At 47.1% G+C, this 23,815-nt stretch overlaps 1 protein-coding gene across 1 annotated transcript in view; it reads left to right on the top strand.

Moving 5' to 3' along the window:
- Nucleotides 1-289: 289 nt before the first annotated feature.
- Nucleotides 290-23,815, top strand: part of SRSF12 (serine and arginine rich splicing factor 12) — a 103,289-nt gene continuing 79,763 nt past the window's right edge. Inside the window, exon 1 of the mRNA XM_033938740.1 lies at nucleotides 290-700. Within this exon, the coding sequence (XP_033794631.1) occupies nucleotides 636-700 (65 nt within the window). The 5' untranslated portion in view covers nucleotides 290-635. The remainder of the gene's footprint in view (nucleotides 701-23,815) is intronic.

The following is a 23,815-nucleotide window of genomic DNA, read 5'->3' as shown; positions in this document are numbered from 1 at the left end:
CCTGCTTACCAAAACAAAAATACCTACTCCAAATGGCCAAAAATAAATCGGTGTGGAAGCAAATAGAAAAGAATAAGCAACCATTATAAATAGTGTCCCATATGTTAGCAAAACTAACGCTCAATAATGCAAGACCATATAACAACCGAAAGTATCTTTTCAGCATTTTAACAAACTTTATCAGCGAGAAAGACCTAAAAATACAGCCTCTACCCCCCCCCCTTGCCTTTTGAGAACGAGCTTAAGGGGAGGTTACAATACGTTACGTCATCGCGCGCAACGCATGCGTGCCACTCACTTCAGCCATTTTTTTCTGTTGGAAAAGGGTTTTTTTTTCAGCTGCTGAGCTTCTCAGCAACGAACACTTGGATATTCAGTTTGCAGCGAAAATTCTCTTGTAAAGCACGAGCGTGTTTTAAACCTGTCTCAGAGGCGTCGCGCGCGTGTCTGACCTGATATTTACAGCGTGCAGGAGCCACAAACGGGTGATCGGGGCCTGTCGGAATTATTGCACGCGCCCCCGAGCGAGTGCGCTGTGGAGTCACGAACCTGTTTCTGTGTTCGCGGGTTTTTGGTGGATTTCTTTTTCCCTCTTCCCCGACGTTTGGCCTCTGTTGTAGTAACCGCTGGCAGCCATGTCTCGTTATTCACGGCCTCCGAATACGTCTCTCTTTGTCAGAAACGTGGGAGACGGCACCAGGTGAGGAGGATTGGACTGGAGTAGAGGACAGATTATGATGATAATTTTAAAATGTTACCAAATTAGCGCATCAAGTGATTAAAGGGGAAATTAACTGTGAAATAAAAACATCGAGTATATGGAGGTCACTTTGCTTTCTTATATTTTTGTGGGATTCTTATCAGGATAGGCCTCAGTATCTGGTAAGGCAATATGCAGTATTTTTAAAATAACTTTCTGAAGGGCACCTAAGCGGAGAGGATTTGTGTAAGCATAGGGTTAATGAGCGGGGAATAAAGGCATAGGCAAACTAAGCGTATGCCTAGAGCCCAAATATTTAGGATGTACAAATTCATGCGATGAAAGCTTGCCCTAGTTGGTCGGCTTCTAGCAGAAAAAATGTTAGTCTAGTTCTGTAGTCCAAATAAGTCTTATATTGCAAAATAGGTTTTCAGCGGTTGTCTAAATTTAAAGTAGTGATCACAACGGGAGTTGATTAACCATGTGTAACTGAGTAGAGGAGGATGATTGCTTAAATGTTTTTTTTAAATTCCTGAACATAGCAGTTTTTATAATTACTAGGGATGCATGTATTGCTCGTATAATTGATAAATTGTGACACTGGTATCGTGATTTCCATATGCAGGGATTCAATAAATTATATTATATAAAAAAAAGTCTGGATTAAAAATGAATTGCGTGTAGCTCTTTTACTTCCTCTGCTCCCTTCCAGTACCTGATCGAGGCTCGCTGACCCCGCACCGGCACTTGGCCCTGCAGCCAGCGACCGACTGAAGGAGGAAGTCAGCCCTTATTGGGTATGGAAGGGGGGGGAGGGGTATCTAGCGCGATGAGGGGCCGTATAGGGCAGATAATAGACCAAAGAGGGAGGGAATTCAGAGTTGGACCGCCACAAAAAGAAAAACCTAAACCAAGGGCTTCTACTTCCTCAAAAGAAAGCCCAAATACAGTTGGAGTGTTGGACCTGAGGGTAGGGGGGGGGAGGAGATATTGGGTTCCTTCCCTTGCACGCTGCATTAGATGTTCAATGCCTGGTGGGGTATCTGAAGCTAGTTCAGCCCAAAAAATCTGCTGCCTGCCCGAGTCACCCATTTCTTCACATACTACTTTATTTACGGTAATTTGATTTACTGTATTTTTCACTCCATAAGATCTCACGGCCAGTGGTTCACAAGGCAGGAGCGAGCTTTCTGCGCTCCAGCCTGGTCCCGCGCTACTCCCTGAATGGCGCCCAGGCTGGAGCACGAAAAGCTCACTCCTGCCTTTTGCGCCGCTGGCCATGAGATCCAAGGCACCCATCCAGCGAGGGAGAGGCTTATCCCGGAAAGTTCGCTCCTGCTGATACACCGCTGGACCACCAGGATTTAAAAAGGTATGGGGGGAGGGGGAAAAATTGTCAGTCAGCTGGGATGGATCCCTCCTGTCCCAGCCTACCACCAGAGGAGGGACAGGGTACAGAGCCTGGCAGGGAGGGTGGACAGAGTGCAGAGCCTGGCATGGAGGGTGGGGTTGGATTCGGGGGTGCTGGGTGCAGAACCTGGTAGGGAAGGGGGCTGAGTGCAGAGCCTAGAAAACTAGAAGAGTGCTTGAACCTTAAAGTCTCTCCTCATTTGTTAAAGACAGTGATAATGGTTCTTAATACCACTGTTGACTTTACATGGTTGAAGTATTATTCTGCTATATTTTATTAAATATATTAGTACATCAGTTCAAAATATTTTTTTTCTTGTTTTCCTCCTCTAAACCTAAGTGCGTCTTATGGTGCAAAAAATACGGTATATCCCGTCCTCCCTAGGATGCCCAGAACGGTTTACATGATAACATACATAACAGCAAACAAGACATATAACAATTAACTGGGAACAGAAGACTAAGCCCCTAGGGCACTGTAAAGTGTGTGTGTGTGTGTAGTAGTGCTGCCCAATTCAGGAAAAAATATTTTGATTCGATTCAGCCTATTGAATCGATTTTTCGATTCGATTTTCCTGCCCAATCGGGTGTTTTTTTTTTGGGGGGGTTTGTTTCCAAACATCCTAGTGGGTTTATTTTATAGCCTCTTCACCCCTTTGCCCTCTCCTACCCACACTGGCACTGTGGTGTAAACAAAAAATACTTTTCCTTTCTCTGTTAAATCCTAACTGACATTTGCGGTCTAACACCAGCTCTGGCAGGATACACATTTCAAATCTGACATATTGTAATCTCAAAACAGAAAGTAAAATTCTTTTTTCTCCATTTTATTGTCTGGTCGTCATTTAAATCAGGTTGCCTTCTGATAAAGCACTTGCCAGGATATCCTTCTTTCTCCGTGCTAACCATCCATCTTCCATCTCTGTTCTCCCCTTCCGTTTTCCTTCCCTCCCCTGGAGGTTTGGCATCTTTCCTTTTTTGTATCCATCCTGTCAGCTGCAGCAATGGACCCCACCATCTCCTTTTCTTAACTACCCTATCATCCTGCATCTCTCCCTACCTTCCCCACTACCCCAGGGTTCACCATCAATCCGATTCACGTTCCCAACTACCCTCCTATTAAGTATCTCTACCCCCCTCTACTCCATCCCTTGTGTCCAACTTATCTCCTTCTGTTCCTTCCCTCCCTAAATCCCATTGTCCACCATCTCTCTCCCTTTCTTGTTTTTAGATCCATTATTTCTTCCATCCATCCCTCCCTCATATCTCCCCATCCATAATCTCCCCCAAGTTCATCCTCCCTCCACCATCCATTTCCCCCCCTCCACCCTAGTGAAGAAACAGCATGAGACCTAACAAGTTATCCAGTTCCAGGGTGGATCCTTCAGACCAATCTGCGATTTCTGGCAACCTCATGCAGTTTTGTTGTTTTACTTTAATTATCAAAATCGCAAAGGGTGATGAGGATGGTTCAATTGAAGACTCCCTACCCTGAGGACCCCAAGCCCTTTGCTTAGGCCTGACTGGAGCCGGAGGGAGGAGCAGCTCCTGCATGTTGTAGCCAACTAGAAGAGAGACGAGAGCGAAGCACACTGAAAATCAGCATCGGAGCCTAGATGACCTCTGTTTTACTGGCATCGAATCAGTTCTGCGTCTGGTTGAAAACCATGTGGTCAGCCTAGGCTGCGAGAAAACTGGCGGCTGAAGGTCAGAACCAAGGGGAGGGAGAGTCGCGTTCGCTTTCTGCGTCTGGGGTTGCGCACTGTGGGACCGGGATCCTGGCGAGGCCTAGTAGCTCCGCAGAATCCTAGTCTTGGCGCGAGCATAAAGGTGGTGCAACACAGCTTGCCTGGTGTCTCCCATAAATTGCACATCAAAATGGCCTGGTTTGTCCAAATGTTCCACTTTTATTGAACATCAATGAAAGTTCCAAACAAAAAGGTCAAAATTTGGCATCAATACAAAAACCAAACACTCCAGTTTTCTCTGCTGCTTTTTTTCTCATACATGCAAGTTCTAATCCCAGCACCGGCTGTGCTTTCAGAGAAAAGTTCAAAACAATAATAACACAAAATACAGTTCATCTTATATGCCTTCAACGTAAGATAGAACAGGTCATGCCTCTGGTAATAGTTTAGGATATAAGGCTTTTAACAGTATTGGCACTAATTATGTCTGTGGTAACCTTGAACAGCAATTCCCCTTAGTAGGAGCAGAGAGGCCGGTTCTCCTACAGGTGTTGCCACTCTTTCCAATCAGCTAAGCTCAAGGTAAATTCTGCAGCTTCCAGCACAGGTTCAAAACAGTGTATAAAAATACTTTCAAAACACAAAACTCCAAAAAGGAAAAAACCCTTCACAAAGGAAAAAGGAAATTCAGGCTTTCCCAAACCTACTCCCATTCCATGGGGTGCTCTTCCCCATGAGACATAACATTGTTCTCCAGCCAGTCCATATCACAAACCTCAGACTGTGCTTCAGGGTTTTCCATTTCCCAATCCTGGTGAGAACCTTCCTGTGCTGGCCATAAGTTAGCTGCTCCAGCTGGCTTCCTTCTCAGTTTTTCCTCAGCTTCCAGTCCCAGCTGCCTCTCCTCTCTTTCTGACGAGGGAAGCTCAGAAAAAGGGAGACTCGGCCAGCAACCACGCCCCCTAACAGCAGAGTCAGCTAAATTCTTAAAGAGCCCTGTCCTTCTAGTTCCTGCCTGAGCTCTGTGAACTTTTAAAGGGGCAGGCTCACTCTTGACATTGTGCACAGGATTTCCACTATACCCAGGATGTTTTTTCCACTTAGTCACTGGAACTTTAGTGATACTTACAGGAGATTTTCCCTTGGCTTTATTAGGCCTAGCCGGATCCCTGTCACAGCACGCAGGGGGAACAGTCAGCTCTTTCTCTCGCTATCATGCATTAAGGATGGGACCTTTCATGATTATTATTTTTGTTAACTTACTACTACTTTTTAGCGCTCCCTTTGCCGAAGTCCTTGCTTCTGATGTAACTTCCGGTTTTGCAAAACCAGAAGTTACATTAGATGGACAAACTCTGGCAACAGAGGGAAAACCCAAATGCGAACAGGTCTCAAGGGGGGCCGACCTTGAAAAGGTGAGTTTGGTTTTTTGTAAAAATGAATCAATTTGAATCGATTCACCCAAAGTGAATAGGTGAATCGATTCGAATCGGGCAGCACTAATGTGTAGTTCAATTGTTCTGGAGGGAGTCAGTTGGACATCTATTAGGAATACAGTGGTTTAGGTGTAACAGTCTGAATGCTAGTACTTCGGTGAGAAGTGAGAGTATGACCATCGTCTGGCACTTTCTAGTTGGAGGCTCCGATCAGGGGGTATTTACTTCAGGAGTCAGCGGCATACCTCCAGCCATCCAGACTTGCACTCCCCAAGCATTCTGGTTCATCAGTAAACTGAGCATGCTTGGGGAGTGCCAGCATTGGTGGCTGGAAGCACCTCGCTGACTTCCTATGATGCTTGATTTAGGGAGGAGGGAGAGAGAATGCATGGGTCCGCTACTACTGCTATTTATCTTTTCTATAGTGCTACCAGGCATTCACAGCGCTGTACACCAAATTTGGAAGAGACTGTTCATGCCCAAAAGAGCTTACAATCTAGTTATGACAAAGTGCTGGAGTGGCTATGCCCCACTTCTAATCATGTGATTGAAAGGTTTAATTGAAATGCAACCCTAATTAAAAAAAAACATTTTCAGTGCAATAGGGGTAGTACATTGAACCATAGAGGGTTCCCTAACTGCTCACAAGCATTCTGCAGAAGATATCAATCACAGCTTTTCAGCTCCTCCCTGATCTCTGCTGCCCCCTTCAGTTCTTTCTGCTGCAGGTGAGCATGAAGGTGTCATTTTGATCTGTTGAACCCTATCTCCAACAGATTTTGTTCCCTTTATTTTGCAGTGCATTTCTGTGTATGTTTTTGGTTGTTTACAGTTTATATGTGGCTCCAAGAACTGCTGTGCTTGCTTGGAGAGGAGCAAATATAAAAATTAATATACTAAATTTTAATTGTGCGCTTACTGGGACACCAGAAAGCAGATGGGCGGTGCCTGCCATCGCATCTGCATCTCTCCATACCACTATTGCCGCAGGACGCCTCGGCAGCGTCCACTGATGTTGCTAACCTGGCGGACTTTCGTGATCAAGATGTGAGTGGGTCCCGTAGATGATCCATCTGTGTGCAGACTTGTTCAAGCCTAACCATCTTACGGATATCATTGCAGAATTCCTGCAGGAATTGAAGCTGTAGTCGGATCAACCTGCCCAGGCAGAATGTTCCCTGATGAATGATCAAAGACTGCTTTCCGCATCCTTTCTGGATAATCCGTGTCTGGTCAGGATTCTTTCAGAAGTCTGGGAGTCCCCGGTGGGCCCCTTAAAATGTGCTAGAGCTATGGGGAGGCTGTATCCCACGGCACCAGAGTTTTCTAAACATTTTGCATTACCGAAGGTGGATTCTGCTGTGGTGCAGGTGGCTAAGCGTACCTCTCTACCCTCCGCTGGAGGGATGGTCTTGAAGGATGTTCAGGACAGGAGGGTGGATTTTATCCTGAAACGCCTCTGATACAGCGGCCGGAGTCAAGGTGACAGCGGCCTCGTCTTTTGTCACCCAAGCGTATCACTCTAAACTCCGCCATGATCCTAAAGATGTCCTCAGAGATCTGGATTTTCTGATCTCCGGAGTGGATTACTTGGCGGACGCCTTATATGGCATGATGAAAGTCTTTGCCAAGCTGGGAGCTTATTCCATGTCCTCCAGAAGAATGGTTTGGATTCGTCAGTCGTCTGGATTCTTCCTCTAAGGCCACCCTGAGCAGATTGCTTTTTAAGGGACTGTTCCTCTTCGGCCAGGGGATGGATGACCTCATGGCCAGTGTGCAGGACCATAAGCCTAAGGTCCTAATGGGCAGTAAGCCTCGCCCTGGGATCAGGGCATCCTAATTTTCATCCCTACAGACGCCCTCATCAGTACACCAGTCCCCCAGCCTCGGGTCAAAGATTCAGTTTGAGCCCCTGCTTCAGAGGGCCCACACGCCAGCAGTCCTCAAACAGACATCCTTTCCCTCGTGTTGGAGGGCGTCTTGGCCTTTCTGTCGGAGTGGCAGATGGTGACTTTGGACAGGTGGGTACTGAAGGTCCTTGAATGTTGGCCTCAAACTGGAGTTTTACTGACCTCCTTCGCACTTCTTCCTGGATTTGCCTGCAGGGTGTTCTGAGAGGGCCCTAAGGGTGCAGTCCATGGTTCGCAGACTGCTGGATTTTGCAGCGATAGAAACCCGTTGAAGAGGAAGACTTGGGCTCGGGGAGATACTCGATATACTTCATCATTTCAAAGAAAGGCTCAAAAGACAGGAGACTGATCTTGGATCTGAAAGCAGTAAATGCGGTCCTGAAAATTCCACGCTTCTGAATGGAAACTCTGAGATCAGTTATTGCAGCAGTGGCGCCAGGGGAATTCTTGGCCTCTGTGGGTCTAACGGAAGCGTGCCTCCATATCCCCATCTTTCCGGGGCACAGAAAGTTCCTGCGGTTCCATGTTCTGGGACAACACTTCTTATTTGCGGCTCTTCCATTTCGCGGCGCCAAGGTCCTTCACCAACATCATGGTGGTGGTTGATGCCCACCTTTGCTCTCAGGGTATCTTGGTCCATTTGTACCTGGACTATTGGCTGATCAGAGCTCCCTCTGTGACGGAGGGGCGCTGGGAAGTACATCAAGTAGTCCAATTGTTGCAGCACCTCGGCTGGGTAATCAACCTGAAGAAGAGCCAACGCAGGACTTGAAGTATTTGGTAATTCGGTTTCACACTGCCAGGAACCAGGTGTTCATTCTGGACGCAAGGAAAGTAAAGATCTGTCTCTCCATTCAAGACATGTTAACAGTTCTGGCACCGACGGCCTGGCAATATCTGCTGGTCCTGGGTCTCATGGTCATGACAATAGATGTGGTTCCCTGGGCCAGGGCCAGGCTACGGCCTCTTCAGGAGTCCCTGTTGTCCCAGTGGAGGCCACAATGAGACCCTTTGTCGATGCCACTTCCTTGGATGGCAGTGGCACGCAGCAGCATGCAATGGTGGTTTAACCCACTGACCCTGGATGGGGGCTGACTCTGAGGATTACTCTCTCCATGAATGTGAGTCTTTTTGGTTGGGGGGGCAGTATGTATGTCTGTCCCGGTATAGGGTCGGTGGTCCACCTTGAAGAGCAGGTGGTCGATCAATTGCCTGGAACTGAGGGTGATCTGCCTTGCCTTACTGCATTTTCAAACGCATGTCTATCATCGAGCTGTCCATGTGTTCTCGGACAATGTCAACAGAGTCCTCTGCTGCACCTGGAAGCTCAGCTGCTCTTTTAATGGGCGGAAAAGCACCTGGTGGCCCTGTCCGCAGCTCAAGTGGCGGGCGTAGAAAACGTTCAAGCGGACTTTCTCAGTCGGCAGTCCCTATCCAGGTGAGTGTTTGAATGCATAGTCTGGCAATGGGGCTGTCCAACATTTGACCTGATGGTGTCCACTAAGAACAGGAAGGCTGACTGATTCTTCAGCCGTCTGCGGGAGGCCGGCAGCGAGGGTTTAGATACCCTGGTGCAACCTTGAACTTGGGGGAGGTCTCCTCTAAGTATTCCCACCATGGCCCATGATAGGGCGCATTCTGCGCTGTGTTGCAGTTCATGAGGGACCGGTGATTTTGGTGACACCAGATTGGCCACGAAGACCGTGGTATGCTGGTCACGTCCAGCTATGCATCGAGAGGGGACTGCTTCTTCCCTGTCACTCCCGTCTTCTAACTCGGGGCCCAATAGCAAAATCACCGGACTGTTTGGTCTTACGGCATGGTTATTGAGCGTGCAGCTTTTCAACAGCAGTCATCCACTCGCTGGCTCGTCCAGTCTATGAGCCTGCAAGATCTAACTATCAAGACTGTTTTCCTTGAGGTAGTCATGTCTGTCCATAGGGTCTCGGAGCTCCAGGCACTCTCGTGCCGGGATCCTTTTCTATGAATCACGGATTCTGCGGTCATCTTGCGGACGGTGCCCTCCTTCCTTCCAAAGGTGGTTTCTGTTTTCCATGTAAATCAGGAAGTTGGTCTTCCGATGTTTGCTCCTTCGGGATCCAAGGACAGAATCTTGCAGCCCCTGGACGTACGTCGTCTCCTACGTTATTTGGAGGCCACCAATGAACGTCATCTTTCGGACCATCTTTTTGTCCTTTCAGGCCCTGCCCGTCTGGGTAGGCCTGCCTCTAAGGCTACCATTTCCAGATGGATTTGTGCTGCCGTTGCGGCTGCTTGTATAGCGGTGGGGGAAAGCCCCCCTTGGTGTTAGGGCTCACTTCACTAGAGGAATGTCTTCCTCTTTGACTGAATCCACTGCAGCTTCGCTTTAGGAGATTTGCAGGGCAGCGACCTGGTCTTGCCTGCACACTTTGACCAAGTTCTACTGGATTGATGTGGTGCCTAAGCAAGATGCTGCTTTTTGGGCTTGGGTCCTGGTGGTGGGCTCATTGGGGCCCCCCCTGATGTTCTGGGACTGCTCTGATACGTCCCTACCATCCAGACTACAGAGGGATTGTACAAGAACAAAAGATTAGATTCTTACCCTCTGCTAATCTTTCTTGTAAATCTCCTCTAGTCTGGACACCTGCCCAGTTTCTGACCGATTTGCAGGTCGTCTATCCGGTATCTGGTAAGCTGGATTTCAGTCTCTGACTAGCCTCGGTGAGAATGCCATCCTTTCCTTATGTAGAAGAGTTAGAGGGGTCCCCAGGTGGTTACCCTCTTCTGACTGTTCAGGCTGTGTATCCTTCTAAAGTTTTAAGAGATTTATTGTTCAAATTGAAAGTTCATGCTGTGTTTTACATTTCCAATGTTGCTGTTTTTAATTTATTAACATGATAAATCCTTCTTCCGGTATATTAGTGACAGAAAAAGAAACACAGATGGGATAGTACGCCTTAGGAAACCCGACGGGAACTATGTAGAATCGAACTCCGGCCCTCAGCTGCCGACGAGGGAAAACTCGGAAGACCCGTTTCAAAATTTCGAGTTTACGCCCAGCAGTGTCTACGAGGAGCTATCAAGACTCAAGGTGAACAAAGCTATGGGACCGGACAAACTACACCCCAGGGTGCTCAGGGAGTTGAGTGACGTCCTGGTGGAACCATTATCTGCGCTCTTCAATCTTTCCCTAAGTACAGGAAGAGTCCCGTTGGATTGGAAAATGGATAACGTCATTCCACGCCACAAAAAGGGATGCAGGACGGAGGCTAAGAATTATAGACCAGTGAGTCTCACATTGATAGTGAGTAAACTTATGGAAACACTAATCAAACGCCAATTGGATACGATCCTGAACAAGGAGAACCTACGAGATCCCCATCAACATGATTTTACGAAGGGAAGGTCCTGCCAATCAAATCTGATCAGCTTTTTTGACTGGGTAACAAGAAAGCTGGATATAGGGGAGTCCCTGGACGTCGTGTACTTGGACTTCAGCAAAGCGTTTGATAGCGTCCCACACCACAGGTTATTGAGCAAGATGGGTTCGATGGGACTGGATGAAACATTAACCGCATGGGTTAGGGACTGGCTTAGAGGTAGACTTCAGAGGGTAGTGGTAAACGGTACCCTCTCCGATACGACGGAGGTGATCAGCGGAGTGCCGCAGGGCTCGGTCTTGGGCCCGATTCTATTTAACATCTTCATAAGAGAGTTGGCTGAGGGGCTTCGAGGTAAAATTACTTTATCCCAGGACAAGCAGGCAGCATATTCCCACACATGGGTGATGTCACCGACGGAGCCCCGCAGCGGACAGCCTCGAAAGCAAACTTGCTTGAAGATCTCAAGCTTTTGAGTGCTGCATGCGCGCGTGCCTTCCCGCCCAAACTAGGGGGCGCATCTCCTGTGAGGATCCTCAGTTCATTGTTTTCCGCGGAGTTGAGAAGACTTGTGCTTCTGGCTCTGCAGCAATTTGCCTTCTCTCACCGCGGCTGTTATTTTTTTCGGTCGCTGTGCTTAGGGTTTATTCCCTTGTTTATTTTATTGTTTTTGAAAAGTAAAAGTAAAAAAATAAATAAATTTTGGTTTCTTTTTTGTTTCTGAGTCCGCGGGCTTGGGCCTAGGCCCTTTTCCCTTTTTTTTCGATGGACTTTATTTTTCTATGTCCCGGCCTGTGACCGGGTTTAAACGTTGCTACTCGTGCAGCAGGACGATTTCTATCACCGACCCTCATAGTCGGTGTATGGTCTGTTTGGGTCGCACTCATCGTCCAGAAGATTGTGATCGCTGTCTGACCCTTCAGCCTCGTGCTTTTCGCCGCCGCTGCGACAGATTCATTGATCTCTTCAAAATGGAGCCTGAAAAAACCTCAGCCTCGACAGTCTCGACTCCTTCAGGTCCCAAGGCCTCGACATCGGGAGTGACCTCGGGCGGTAAGGCCTCGCCCTTGACCCCGGCCTCGAAGACCTCAGGGTCCTCAGCCTCAAAGGTCACCTTGATCCTGTCCTCGAAGCCTGCTTCTGGGGGTAAGTCTCCTGCTTTCTTTTCAGGTAGCATGCTCAAGAAGCCTCCAGAGCTGCCCGGGGCTCCGGGTATGCCTCTCTCCTTGAAGCCTTCGGCGAAACGTGCCTCCAAGTCTCGGGAATACTCTAAGTCGAGGTCGCCCTCCTTGGAGCGCACGGGAGCACCTTTGCCGCCAAATCCTTTGGTCTCGGTGCCAATGTTTGAAGATATGCTCAAGTCTATTTTGACTACGCAAATTTCTTCTATTGTAGCTCAGTTAGTCCCGTCTTTGACTTTGCCTCGGGTGGACCAGCCTGAGCAGCAGCCTGAGACCCTAATCCAGCATCCACGGGGCAGATCTCGCAAGAGAATTTCTTCTTCAGACTCCTCGCCGGATATCGCCTCGAGATCCTCTTTGCCTCGTCCGAAGCATCGCTCGAGGCCATCGAAACACCTTGCTTCGACGAACTCGAGGCATCGGGACACTTCCTCGAAGACGAAGATTGCTGCTTTTTCTTCTTTACCTTCGAGGCATTCGAGGTCGAGGACTCCTCCCTCGAGGTCTTTACGTCGAGATCTCTCTCCTCCAGTTTCGAGGCATTCTACCCTCCGAACTCCGAGGACATCCCCCTCGAGGGGTCTGAAGAGGAAGCATTCCTTCACTCCACTACAAACTGGGAGTTGGGCTTCTTCAGTGACAGTGAGAGTGGAGTCGGAACCGGTGTCTCAGTACTCACGTGAGGCATCACCCTCTTATTCCGTGGCTCCTCGTTCCAGGTCTGCCTCCCCTGAGGAACCTTCTTCTTCCAAGTCTTCCTCTTTTGCCAAGTTTGTCTATGATATGGGTCAAGCTCTTCATTTAGACTTGCATTCAGATTCCAAATATACCCCAGAATACTTGGCTGACATGGAGCTAGCGCATTCTCCCAAGGAGACCTTGCGTTTGCCCATGACACCAGTGCTTAAACAGACCTTCATCCGCAATATGGAGACACCTTATTCGGTCACTGCTTTTCCATTAAAGCTGGAATCCCGTTATCGCACTGTCCCCTGTAAAGGATTTGAGAAGTCACAACTCTCACCAATCTTTAGTAGTGGGAGTCCTCCCTCAAGAAAGCTCATCCATCTAAAATTTCTGCCACAGTCCCTCCTGGTCGTGAAGGTCGCACTATGGACAAGTTTGGGCGTCGCTTGTACCAAAATTCTATAATGGCTAACAGAATTTTAAATTACAATTATGTTTTTACATCATACTTCAACCATTTTTTGAAGCTGTTGCCATCTTTTTTTCCAGACTTGTCTAAACACCGTCTGTCTAAATTTAAACAGATCCTTCAGTCTCTTTCTCAGTTGAGGCTTTTTATGTTGCAGGCATCTTATGATGCTTTTGAGCTTTCTTCCCGGGTGTCAGCTTTTGCCGTTGCCATGTGCCGCCTTGCCTGGCTCCGCATAGTCGATATGGACCCAAATTTACAGGACCGTCTTGCCAACTTACCCTGTCAGGGGAATGAGTTGTTCGACGACTCAATTGAAGCTGCCACCAAAAGGCTTTCTGAGCATGAGCGCTCTTTTGCTTCCCTGATCAGGTCTAAGCCCAAACCGTCTACTGCCCGGGCATATAAACCGCCACCTTGTCGATATCCCATGAAAACAACTCCTGCATTTTCTAGACCACCTCCTCGACGTCCTCAGCAGCAGCAACGCCCTCAGAAATCTCAGGCGCCTGCTGCCACCAAACCGGCTCCATCTTTTTGACGTTCCGGTAGAGAGAATTCCATCCTCCCTGCAAAATTCTCTTCTGCCCATTGGAGGTCGACTTTCCCTTTTTTCATCACGTTGGGAAAGTATTACATCGGACCTCTGGGTGCTCACAACGATCCGCGAGGGATACTCTGCGTCTGTTTCAGGTACCACCAGATCACCAGCCTCCTCGCAACTCCCCCTTCTTCTTCAAGAAGCTCAGGCGCTCCTTCGCCTTCGAGCGGTGGAGGAGATACCTCCTTCCCAACACAATCTAGGGTTCTACTCCAGGTATTTCCTGGTGCCCAAGAAGACAGGGGATTTGCGACCCATTCTGGATCTTCGAGCCCTCAACAAATTTCTAGTCAAAGAGAAGTTTCGCATGCTCTCGCTTTCAACCTTGTATTCCATAATGGATCAAGGGGATTGGATGTGCTCACTGGATCTCAAAGAGGCTTATACTCATATACCTGTTCATCCGAACTTTCGCAAATATCTCAGGTTCAAGGTGGGGAACCTTCATCTTCAATACAGAGTTCTGCCATTCGGCTTTGCTGCCTCCCCCAGAGTATTCATCAAGTGTCTTGTCATGGTGGCTTCAGCCCTGCGCTCTCGAGGGCTACAGGTGTTTCCTTATCTCGATGATTGGCTTATCAAAGCCCCTTCTCTTCAAGGGGTTATAACAGCGACCCATCAGACTATTTCTTTTCTTCAAAGTCTAGGGTTCCATGTAAACGTCCCCAAATCTCAGTTGGTTCCAGCCCAGTCCCTTCAGTTTATTGGCGCGACTCTGGACTCTGTTCACATGAGAGCGTTTCTACCCTTAAATCGTCAAGAAACCCTCTGTCGACTCTACCGGCGAATGTCTTCCCTTTCGACAGTCCCTGCCCGTCAGATGATGATTCTGCTCGGTCACATGGCATCTACAGTTCATGTGACTCTCCTTGCCAGACTTCACCTTCGCATTCCTCAGTGGACCCTGGCGTCTCAATGGCAACAAGCACTGGACCCGCCTTCTCGCCATATAATGGTAACTCCTTTATTAAAGAAGTCTCTCCGCTGGTGGATGCTCTCTTCCAATCTTTCCAGAGGTTTGCGGTTCCACAATCTTCCACATCAGAAAGTGCTCACGACAGATTCGTCCACCTACGCGTGGGGAGCCCACGTAGATGGTCTCCGTACTCAAGGGTTGTGGACGTCAGCAGATCGCCGGTGTCATATCAATCTGTTGGAACTCAGAGCGATTTTCCTTGCTCTCAAAGCTTTTCTTCATATTCTTCACGACCAGGAAGTACTGGTTCGAACAGACAATCAAGTAGCCATGTATTATGTCAACAAATAGGGAGGGACGGGATCTCACTCCCTTTGTCAAGAAGCTCTCAGGTTGTGGAACTGGGCGATTTCTCACAACATCTTTCTCAGAGCTGTATACATACAGGTTCAACAGAACTGTCTGGCAGACAAATTGAGCCGTCTGCTGCAGCCTCACGAGTGGACACTCAATTCCCCCACGCTTCATCAGGTGTTCATTCGCTGGGGGACCCCTCAGATAGACCTTTTTGTGTCGCCCGGCAACTTCAAACTGCCTCTGTTCTGCTCCTGCATTTTCTCGCCTCATCATCTCGAAGCGGATGCCTTTCTTCTGGACTGGAGGGAGCAGTTTCTTTATGCCTTCCCTCCATTTCCTCTGATTCTCAAGACTCTTGTCAAGCTGAAGGCGGAACATGCCACCATGATTCTGATAGCTCCTCGGTGGCCCAGACAACCGTGGTACTCCCTTCTACTTCAACTCAGTGTCAGGGAGCCTCTACTTCTACCGGTTTTTCCTTCTCTGCTCACTCAGAGTCAAGGGTCTTTACTTCATCCCAATCTGCAGTCTCTACACTTGACAGCTTGGTACCTTTCGACATAACAGACCCTTCTCAATTTTCTCGGTCTGTTCAAGATGTTTTTCTTGCTTCCAGGAAGCCGTCCACTCGCCAGTGTTACGGCCAAAAGTGGACTAGATTTTCTGCTTGGTGTTCCTCTCATCAGCTTCATCCGATGTCTTCCTCTTTATTGTCGGTTTTGGACTATTTACTTCACTTGTCCCAATCGGGCCTTCAATCTACATCTATTCAAGTCCATCTCAGTGCTATTGCTGCTTTTCATCAGCCTCTGGTTGGGAAACCTCTTTCTGCGCATCCCATGGTTTCCCGCTTTATGAAAGGGCTTTTTAATCTGCATCCACCTCTTAAACTGCCTCCTGTGATTTGGGACCTTAATGTTGTTCTGGCTCAACTGATGAAACCTCCTTTTGAACCTATTGACCGGGCTCACCTCAAGTATCTCACTTGGAAAGCTGTTTTCTTAATTGCCCTCACTTCAGCTCGCCGAATCAGTGAGTTGCAAGCATTGGTTGCAGATCCTCCTTTCACGGTCTTTCATCATGATAAGGTAGTCCTTCGTACTCATCCTAAATTCCTACCTAAAGTTGTTTCAGAATTTCACATCAACCAATCTATTGTTTTGCCGGTCTTTTTTCCAAAGCCGCATTCTCATCCTGGAGAAGTGGCACTTCATACGTTGGATTGCAAACGCGCTTTGGCTTTCTACCTCCAACGTACTCAACCTCACAGAACATCTCCTCAACTCTTCATCTCTTTTGATCCGAATAAGTTGGAACGTCCTATCTCAAAGCGTACCATCTCCAACTGGATGGCTGCTTGCATCTCGTTCTGTTATGCTCAGGCTGGTCTTCCTCTGCAAGGTTGAGTGACGGGCCACAAAGTTCGGGCTATGGCGGCGTCGGTAGCTTTCCTCAGATCAACTCCTATTGAGGAAATCTGCAAGGCTGCCACTTGGTCCTCGGTTCATACTTTCACCTCTCATTACTGTCTGGATATTTTATCCAGGAGGGATGGCCATTTTGGCCAATCTGTTTTGCAAAATCTTTTTTCTTGAATTGTCAACTTCCCTCCATCCCTTTTTACTTAGCTTGGAGGTCACCCATGTGTGGGAATATGCTGCCTGCTTGTCCTGGGATAAAGCACAGTTACTTACCGTAACAGTTGTTATCCAGGGACAGCAGGCAGAGATGGACCCAGGGGGAGGGGCTCAAGATTGTTATTTGAGATTCCTACAGATTTTGGCTGGATAAGATGCACAACACTCTACCGTCCAGATTACAGAGGAGATTTACAAGAAAGAAGATTAGCAGAGGTAAGAACCTAATCTTTTGATCTCGGTGTGGCAGTTGAGTGGTGGCTTGAGGCAGAGCATCCCTCCAGATCCAGCTACTATTTTAAGGAGCTTAAGCAGGCTGCAGCACCATTTCTCCAAGCACATGGTCTGAGAGTACAGGCTCTGACAGCCTATGGGAAAATTGGGTCGGAGGGGCAGTATCTGAAAATCCATATTTTGATTATTTTTGCAGGTTAGGGCTTTGTTACCCCCCTTCTCTAAAATCCTATTTTTTTGTTGGTTAGCCCTGAATTGTTTTAAAGCTGTTTTTTGATGCCAAAATGCTGGCGTGGTAGCCATCTCAAATTTCTAATCTAATTTTCTATTTCTGCATCGCACATACCTAGGCAGGCTCAAGGCGACTTACAAAGAGAAGAGAGAGGAATAGAGGGGGAAGGGGAGAGAAAAGGGAGGAGAAAAAAGGGGAATATTTGGGCAGGGGGAGATCTGAAAAATTCAAGTGTCAAAGAGGTTGGTTTTCATTTTTTTCCGGAATGTGGTGTAGTTGGGTTCTGTTCTGGTCGTTTCAGTGAGGTCATTCCAGATTTTCACTCCTAGGAGGTAAGCATGGAATGAAAGATTCGCTTGTATTAGAGATTCTTTGTTGAAGGAAGGCTTATTATTATCCTGTTAAAGGTTCTGTGGGAGGTAGACCATACCTTTGAGAAGAGTTGGATGAATGGAGCTGCTGAGTTTCTGTGAATTATTTGGTATAAGATGCATGAAGTTTTAAATTTTATTCATGATGGGATGGGTAACCAATGTTGAAAGCTTGATATCGAGTCGTACTTTTTCAGGTTGAAAATTAGTCTTACAGCTGTGTTTTGTATGAGTTGCATTTTATGGATCAGTGCGCTGTTGATTCCCAAGTAGGCGGAGTTACAGTGGTCCAGCTGTGGTAGGATCATTGATTGCACAATCAGAGCAAAGTGATGTTGATGAAAGTATGGTCTGATGAGCCTTAGTTACTTCATGGTGAAGAGGGACTTTTTCTGAATATTAGGGATCTGAGCTTGCATAGTTAGCGTGGAATCAAGAATGCAGCCTAGGATTTTGGAGGTTTTATCGACAGCGAGGGTATGGCCCGAATGGAGAGTGGTGCTTGTCGGTAATGCTGCCTGATTCAGGAAAAAAAATTTCGATTCGATTCAGCCTTTTGAATTGGTTTTTCGATTCAATTTTCCTGCTCAATTGGGTATTTTTTTCAAACATCCCGGTGGGTTTATTTTATAGCCTCTTCACCCCCTTTACCTTCTCCTAACCACACTGGTGCTGTGGTGTAAACAAAATAAACAAACAAAAAAGACTTTTCCTCTCTGTTAAATCCTAGCTCATGTTTACGTTCTAACACCAGCTCTGGCAGGATACATGTTTCAAATCTGACATATTGTAATCACAAAACAGAAAATAAAATTAGTTTTTCTACCTTTTGTTGTCTGATCATTATTCAAATCTTGTTGGTCCCAGGCTCTGGTTGTCTTCCGATAACTTGCTTGCCAGGGTCTCCTTTCTCCGTGCTAACCATCCATCTGCCATCTCCATCCTCCCCTTCCATTTCCCTTCCCTCCCCTGGAGGTGTGGCATCTTTCTTTTTTTTTTTTGTCTCCATCCACAGATCCACCTTTTCTTAACTACCCTTTCATCCAGCATCTCTCCCTCCTTCCCCACCATCCCAGGGTCCACCATCTCTCCCTTTTTTTTCCCAACTACCCTCCTATCCAGTATCTCTAGCCCCCTCCACACCATCCCTTGTGTACAACTTCTCTCCCTTTCTGTTCCTTCCCTCCCTAAATCCCATTGTCCATCTCTCGCCCTCTCCTCTATTTTTAGACCCATTATTTCTTCCCCCCCTAAAGTCCGGCATATGCACATCTCTTTGAAACCCCCCCTTCATTCCCTCCCTCCGTGTACTTCTACACCAGGGCCCCCCTCCCCTGAAGGTCTGTCCCCCCTGAAGGCCTGCACCCCACCCCTGAAAACCTGTCCCCCCTCGAAGGCTTGTTCCCCCCCCCTTTAAAGGCCTATGCTACAATCCCTGGCCTGACCCCCCCTTGAAGGCTTGTCCCCCCCCCTGAAGGCCTTTGCCACCATTCCTGGCCTGTCCCCCCCTTTGAAGGCTGAAACATGGACTGTGTCGGGTCCCTTGGTTGGTAAAAAGATTTTTATATTACTGCATTTTAATTTGGTATAATAAATCCTGCCTGCATCTTGTACATTGCCTGCAGTTTCTGTAGGTTTTTCCGTTTTGGTGATTTTTTACTGCAGCTTCAGTTGGATTTTTCTGTTGTTGCTCTTTGCCCTGGATTGGTAGCATGAAATGTTACTACTGTTTGGGTTTTTACCAGTTACTAATGACCTGGATTGGCCACTGTGAAGAAGGGCTAGATGGACCATTGGTCTGACCCAGTAAGGCAATTCTTATATTATCAACCATTTTAGTTAAGAACATAAGAATTGCCACTTCTGGGTCAGACCAGTGGTCCATCGTGCCCAGCAGTCCGCTCTCGCGGTGGCCCCTAGGTCAAAGACCAGTGCTCTAAATGAGCCCAGCCTCACCTATGTACTTTCCAGTTGAGCAGGAACTTGTCCAACTTTGTCTTGAATCCCTGGAGGGTGTTTTCCCCTATGACAGACTTCGAGAGAGCGTTCCAGTTTTCTACCACTCTCTGGGTGAAGAAGAACTTCCTTACATTTGTACAGAATCTATCCATGTTTAACTTTAGAGATTGCCCTCTCGTTCTCTCTACCTTGGAGAGGATGAACAACCTGTCTTTATCTACTAAGTCTATTCCCTTCAGTATCTTGAATATTTCGATCATGTCCCCTCAATCTTCTCTTTTTGAGAGAGAAGAGGCCCAGTTTCTCTAATCTCTCGCTGTACGGTAACTCCTCCAGCCCCTTAACCATTTTAGTCGCTCTTCTCTGAACTCTTTAGGTATGGCAACCAGTGCTGGACGCAGTATTCCAGGTGAGGGCGCACCATAGCCTTCACCTGGAGTACTGATCCCCTTCTTTATCATTCCTAGCGTTCTGTTCGCCCTTTTCGCCATGCATTGCATGGACAGCTTCATCGACTTGTCGATCAGAACTCCCAAGTCTCTTTCCTGGGAGGTCTCTCCAAGTACCGCCCCAGACATCCTGTGTTCGTGCATGAGAATTTTGTTACCGACATGCATCACTTTACACTTATCCACATTGAACCTCATCTTCCATGTTGATGCCCATTCCTCGAGCCTGATTATGTCACGTTGCAGATCTTCGCAATCTCCCTGTGTTTTCACTACTCTGAATAACTTTGTATCATCCACAAATTTAATCACCTCACTCATCGTACCGATGTCCAGATCATTTATAAAGACGTTAACGAGCACGGGTCCAAGCACCAAGCCCTGCGGCACCCCACTGGTGACGCTCTTCCAGTTCAAGTATTGTCCATTTAACCCCACTCTCTGTTTCCTATGCTCCAGCCAGTTTTTAATCCATGTGAGTCGATTCCATGGCTCGCAATTTTCCGAAGTAGACGTTCATGTGAAACCTTGTCAAAAGTCTTCTGAAAATCCAGATATACAATGTTGACCGAATTGCCCTTGTCTCTGTCTGTTTACTCCCTCGAAGAAGTGCAGCAAGTTCGTCAAACAAGATCTGCCTTTGTTGAAACCTGCTGACTGGTCCTCATCAAGTTGATCAATGATGCGGTCCTTTATCAGTGCCTCTACCATCTTTCCCGATATCGAGGTCAGACTCACCAGTCTGTAGTTTCCCGGGTTCCCCCTCAAACCTTTTTTGAAGATCGGCATAACATTCGCCACCTTCCAGTCCTCCGGAATCTTTCCCGATTTGATCGACAGGTTGGCTACTAGTTGTAGCAGTTTCGCTATAGTCCCTTTCAGTTCCTTGATGACCCTAGGATGGATGCCATCCGGTCCTGGGGATTTATCGCTCTTGAACCTATCTATCTGCATGCATACCTCTTCTAGACTGACCGTCAACCCTGTCAGTTTCCTGTCTTCGTTTCCAGCATATAGCCTGATGGGTTCCGGTATGCTGTGCATATCTTCTTCGGTAAATACAGGCGCAAAAACTGTGTTCAGTATGTCGGCGATTGCTTTGTCCTCCTTTAGCTCTCCTTTTATTCCATGGTCATCCAACGGTCCCACCGTTTCCCTCGCGGGTCGTTTCCCCTTAATATATCAAAAGAATGGCTTGAAGTTTTTCGCCTCCTTGGCCCCTTTTTTCCTCGTCTCTTTTTGCCCCTTTTACCACTTTATGGCACCTGCGTTGATGATGTTTGTGCTTATTCCAGTTTTTGTCCATTCTTGACCTTTTCCATTCCTTAAACAAGGTTTTCTTGTTCTGATCGCTTCCTTCACCTCAACACTGAACCACGCCGGTTCCTTGTTTTTTTCCTCTTGGATCCCTTGTTGATACGCGGTATATATAGATTTTGCGCCTCGGTTGCCTTTCTCTAGACCAGTGGTCTCAAACTCAAACCCTTTGCAGGGCCACATTTTGCATTTGTAGGTACTTGGAGGGCCACAGAAAAGAGTTCATGTCTTATTAAAGAAATTACAATTTTGCATGAGGTAAAACTATAATTTATAAATCTTTCCTTTAACTGTTTATAAATCTTTCCTTTAACAGTTAAAGGAAAGATTTATAAACTATAGTTTTACCTCATGTAAAATTGTCATTTCTTTAATAAGATATGAACTCTTTTTTCTGTGGCCCTCCAAGTACCTTATTTTTTTTCTGTGGCTCTTATAATTTAACTTCTTTCTTTCTCAGAACTGGCAGATCCGCGAAGGCAGGAGTCCCGGCATATATGACAGCAGCAGGAAAGTTGTAAGTCAGCTGATGCCAGAGCCTCTCTTCCTGCCCAGAGTGTGAGATCATGAACAAGACTGCGGGCCGCAAAATAGCACCTGGGGGACCGCGAGTTTGAGACCGCTACTCTAGACCAACTCCAACCCGTTTATATCTTTTTGAAAGTGTAGTCTCCAGAATTGTGCGTAATATTCTAAATGAGGTCTCACCAGAGTCTTATTTAGGGGTATAGATATCTCCTTTTTCCTACCGGTCATTCCTCTCCCTACGCACCCAAGGTTTTCTTCCTGGTGTACATTGTGTTCTCCAAATCTGGCCACATGTCCACTTCCATCCATACTAGATCTTCTCCAACTCTGGTCTAAAAGCCATTTCAGTTTGAGTACATCTCAGTGCAATCAGTTTGTTTCATTTTCCCTTGGACAAGAAATCTCTATCCATGTGTTGGTAGCTCATTTCATGAAAGTACTTCCACACAAAACCACTCACGAAGCCTTCGCCTGTTGCTTGGGATTTTAACGTGGTATTACAAGGTCTACCTGATGTGTCAAATGTCTCACTTGGAAAATCATTTTTCTCATTGTCCTCACGTGCCATGTGAGTGAACTTTTAAGCTCTTGTCAAATCCTCTCTACACAAGATTCTACCACGATAGAGTAGCATTTCATACTCATCCAAAATTCCTACCTAAGGTCATCTCAGAATTTCACCTCAATCAATCCATAGTTCTTCCTATTTTCTTTCCAAAGCTGCATTCACATCCCAGAGAGGCAGTACTGCCAGATCATGTTTTGCTGTCCCAAGGTGTGCATACTAGTGCTGCCCAATTCAGGCAAAAAAATTTCCATTTTTATTTGATCCAGCCTATTGAATCGATTTTTTGATTTGACTGCTCAGTTGAGTGGTCTTTTTTGGGTTGTTGGGGGTTTTTTTGTTTTGGTTTTTTTTTCCAAACATCCTGGTAGGTTTATTTTACACTTCTCCCTCCGTATCCGCAGTTTCCATATCTGCAGATTCGCTTATTCGGCAGCTGACTTATCTCCTCAAAATTATATCATCATTAAAGTTCTTTTTCCTTTTACTGTACCAATAGTGTATCGCTTACCATTCACTCTGAAAATTGCTGCTACCATGCTTTCTCCCACAAATTTGCTACTTCCATGCTTCCCAATGTGCACAGAGAAAAACGCAGCTTCCCAGCATCCATAGAGAGAAAGGCTTCTTTCCAGCATGCCTGCCCAGAAATCACTGTAGAAAAGTTATTCGCAGTTCCAATAATAAAAATGGAAGGCTTTTTCTAAAAACCGCAAATAACATTTAAAAAGTTATTCACGGTTTTTCTGTATTCGCACATATGGTCCGCTCGCGAATACAGAGGGAGAAGTATATAGCCTTTTCACCCCCCTTTGCCCTCTCCTACCTACACTGATCCTGTGGTGTAAACAAACAAAAAGTACTTTTCCTCTCTCTGTTAAATCCTAGCTCATGTTTGCGGTCTTAACACCAACTCTGGAAGGATACACATTTCAAATCTGACATTGTAATCACAAAACAGAAAATAAAATTATTTTTCCTACCTTTAGTGTTGTCTGGTCATTTTTCAAATCATCTTGGTCCCAGGCTCTGGTTGTCTTCTGATCAGGCTCTCCTTCCTCTTTCTCCGTGCTAACCATCCATTTTCCATCTCTGTCCTCCCCTTCTGTTTCCCTTTCCTCCCCTGGAGGTCTGGCATCTTTCCTTTTTTCATCTCCATCCCTCCGCAGCTGCAGCGATGGACCCCACCATCCACAGATTCACCATCTCTCCTTTTCTCAACTACCCTTTCATCCAGCATCTCTCTTCTGTGTCCCTGTCCCTATTCTCCTCTCCAGTAGTGTCCCCCTTGTGTCCCTGTTCCTATGCTCCCTCCATGCCCAGCATCTTATCTGTTTCATGTCTCCCCATATCCAGCTTCTTCTTTCTCTCTTCCTTACCTCCTGTATCCCCTTCCCCAGGTACAGGCTTTCTCCTGCCATCCTGCGCCCTGCCCACCTACTTTGGAGCATTATCTGTTCCTCTTGTACCCTTCCCCTTGTGGTCTTGCATTTCTCTCTCCCTCTCTCCATTAGTCCAGCACCTCTCCTCTGCTTTCCTCCTCCTCTTTTTGGTTTGGTCTCTTCCCTTCATTTCACCCCAGGTTTGGCATCTCCCCTCCCCTCTCTTACTCCTTCCTCCTCCTCCCTCTGCACAGGCCTGCCTCCCCGCTGCGAAGGAACTCTTCCTCCTCCTCCCTCTGCACAGGCCTGCCCCCCCCTGCCGTTAAGATCTGCTTCCCCGCCGTTAAGGCCTGCTCCCCCCACAAACCTGATTTTCCCCCAGCTTCCCTGCTTTTACCTTAAGCTAATATGGCAGCCTGCAGGA

The sequence above is a fragment of the Geotrypetes seraphini genome, chromosome 3 (genome assembly GCF_902459505.1).
Source record: "Geotrypetes seraphini chromosome 3, aGeoSer1.1, whole genome shotgun sequence".
NCBI classification, from domain to species: Eukaryota; Metazoa; Chordata; class Amphibia; order Gymnophiona; family Dermophiidae; genus Geotrypetes; species Geotrypetes seraphini.
The sequence above is the reverse complement of the archived record's forward strand: the minus strand, read 5'-3'. Positions and strand labels throughout refer to the sequence as shown.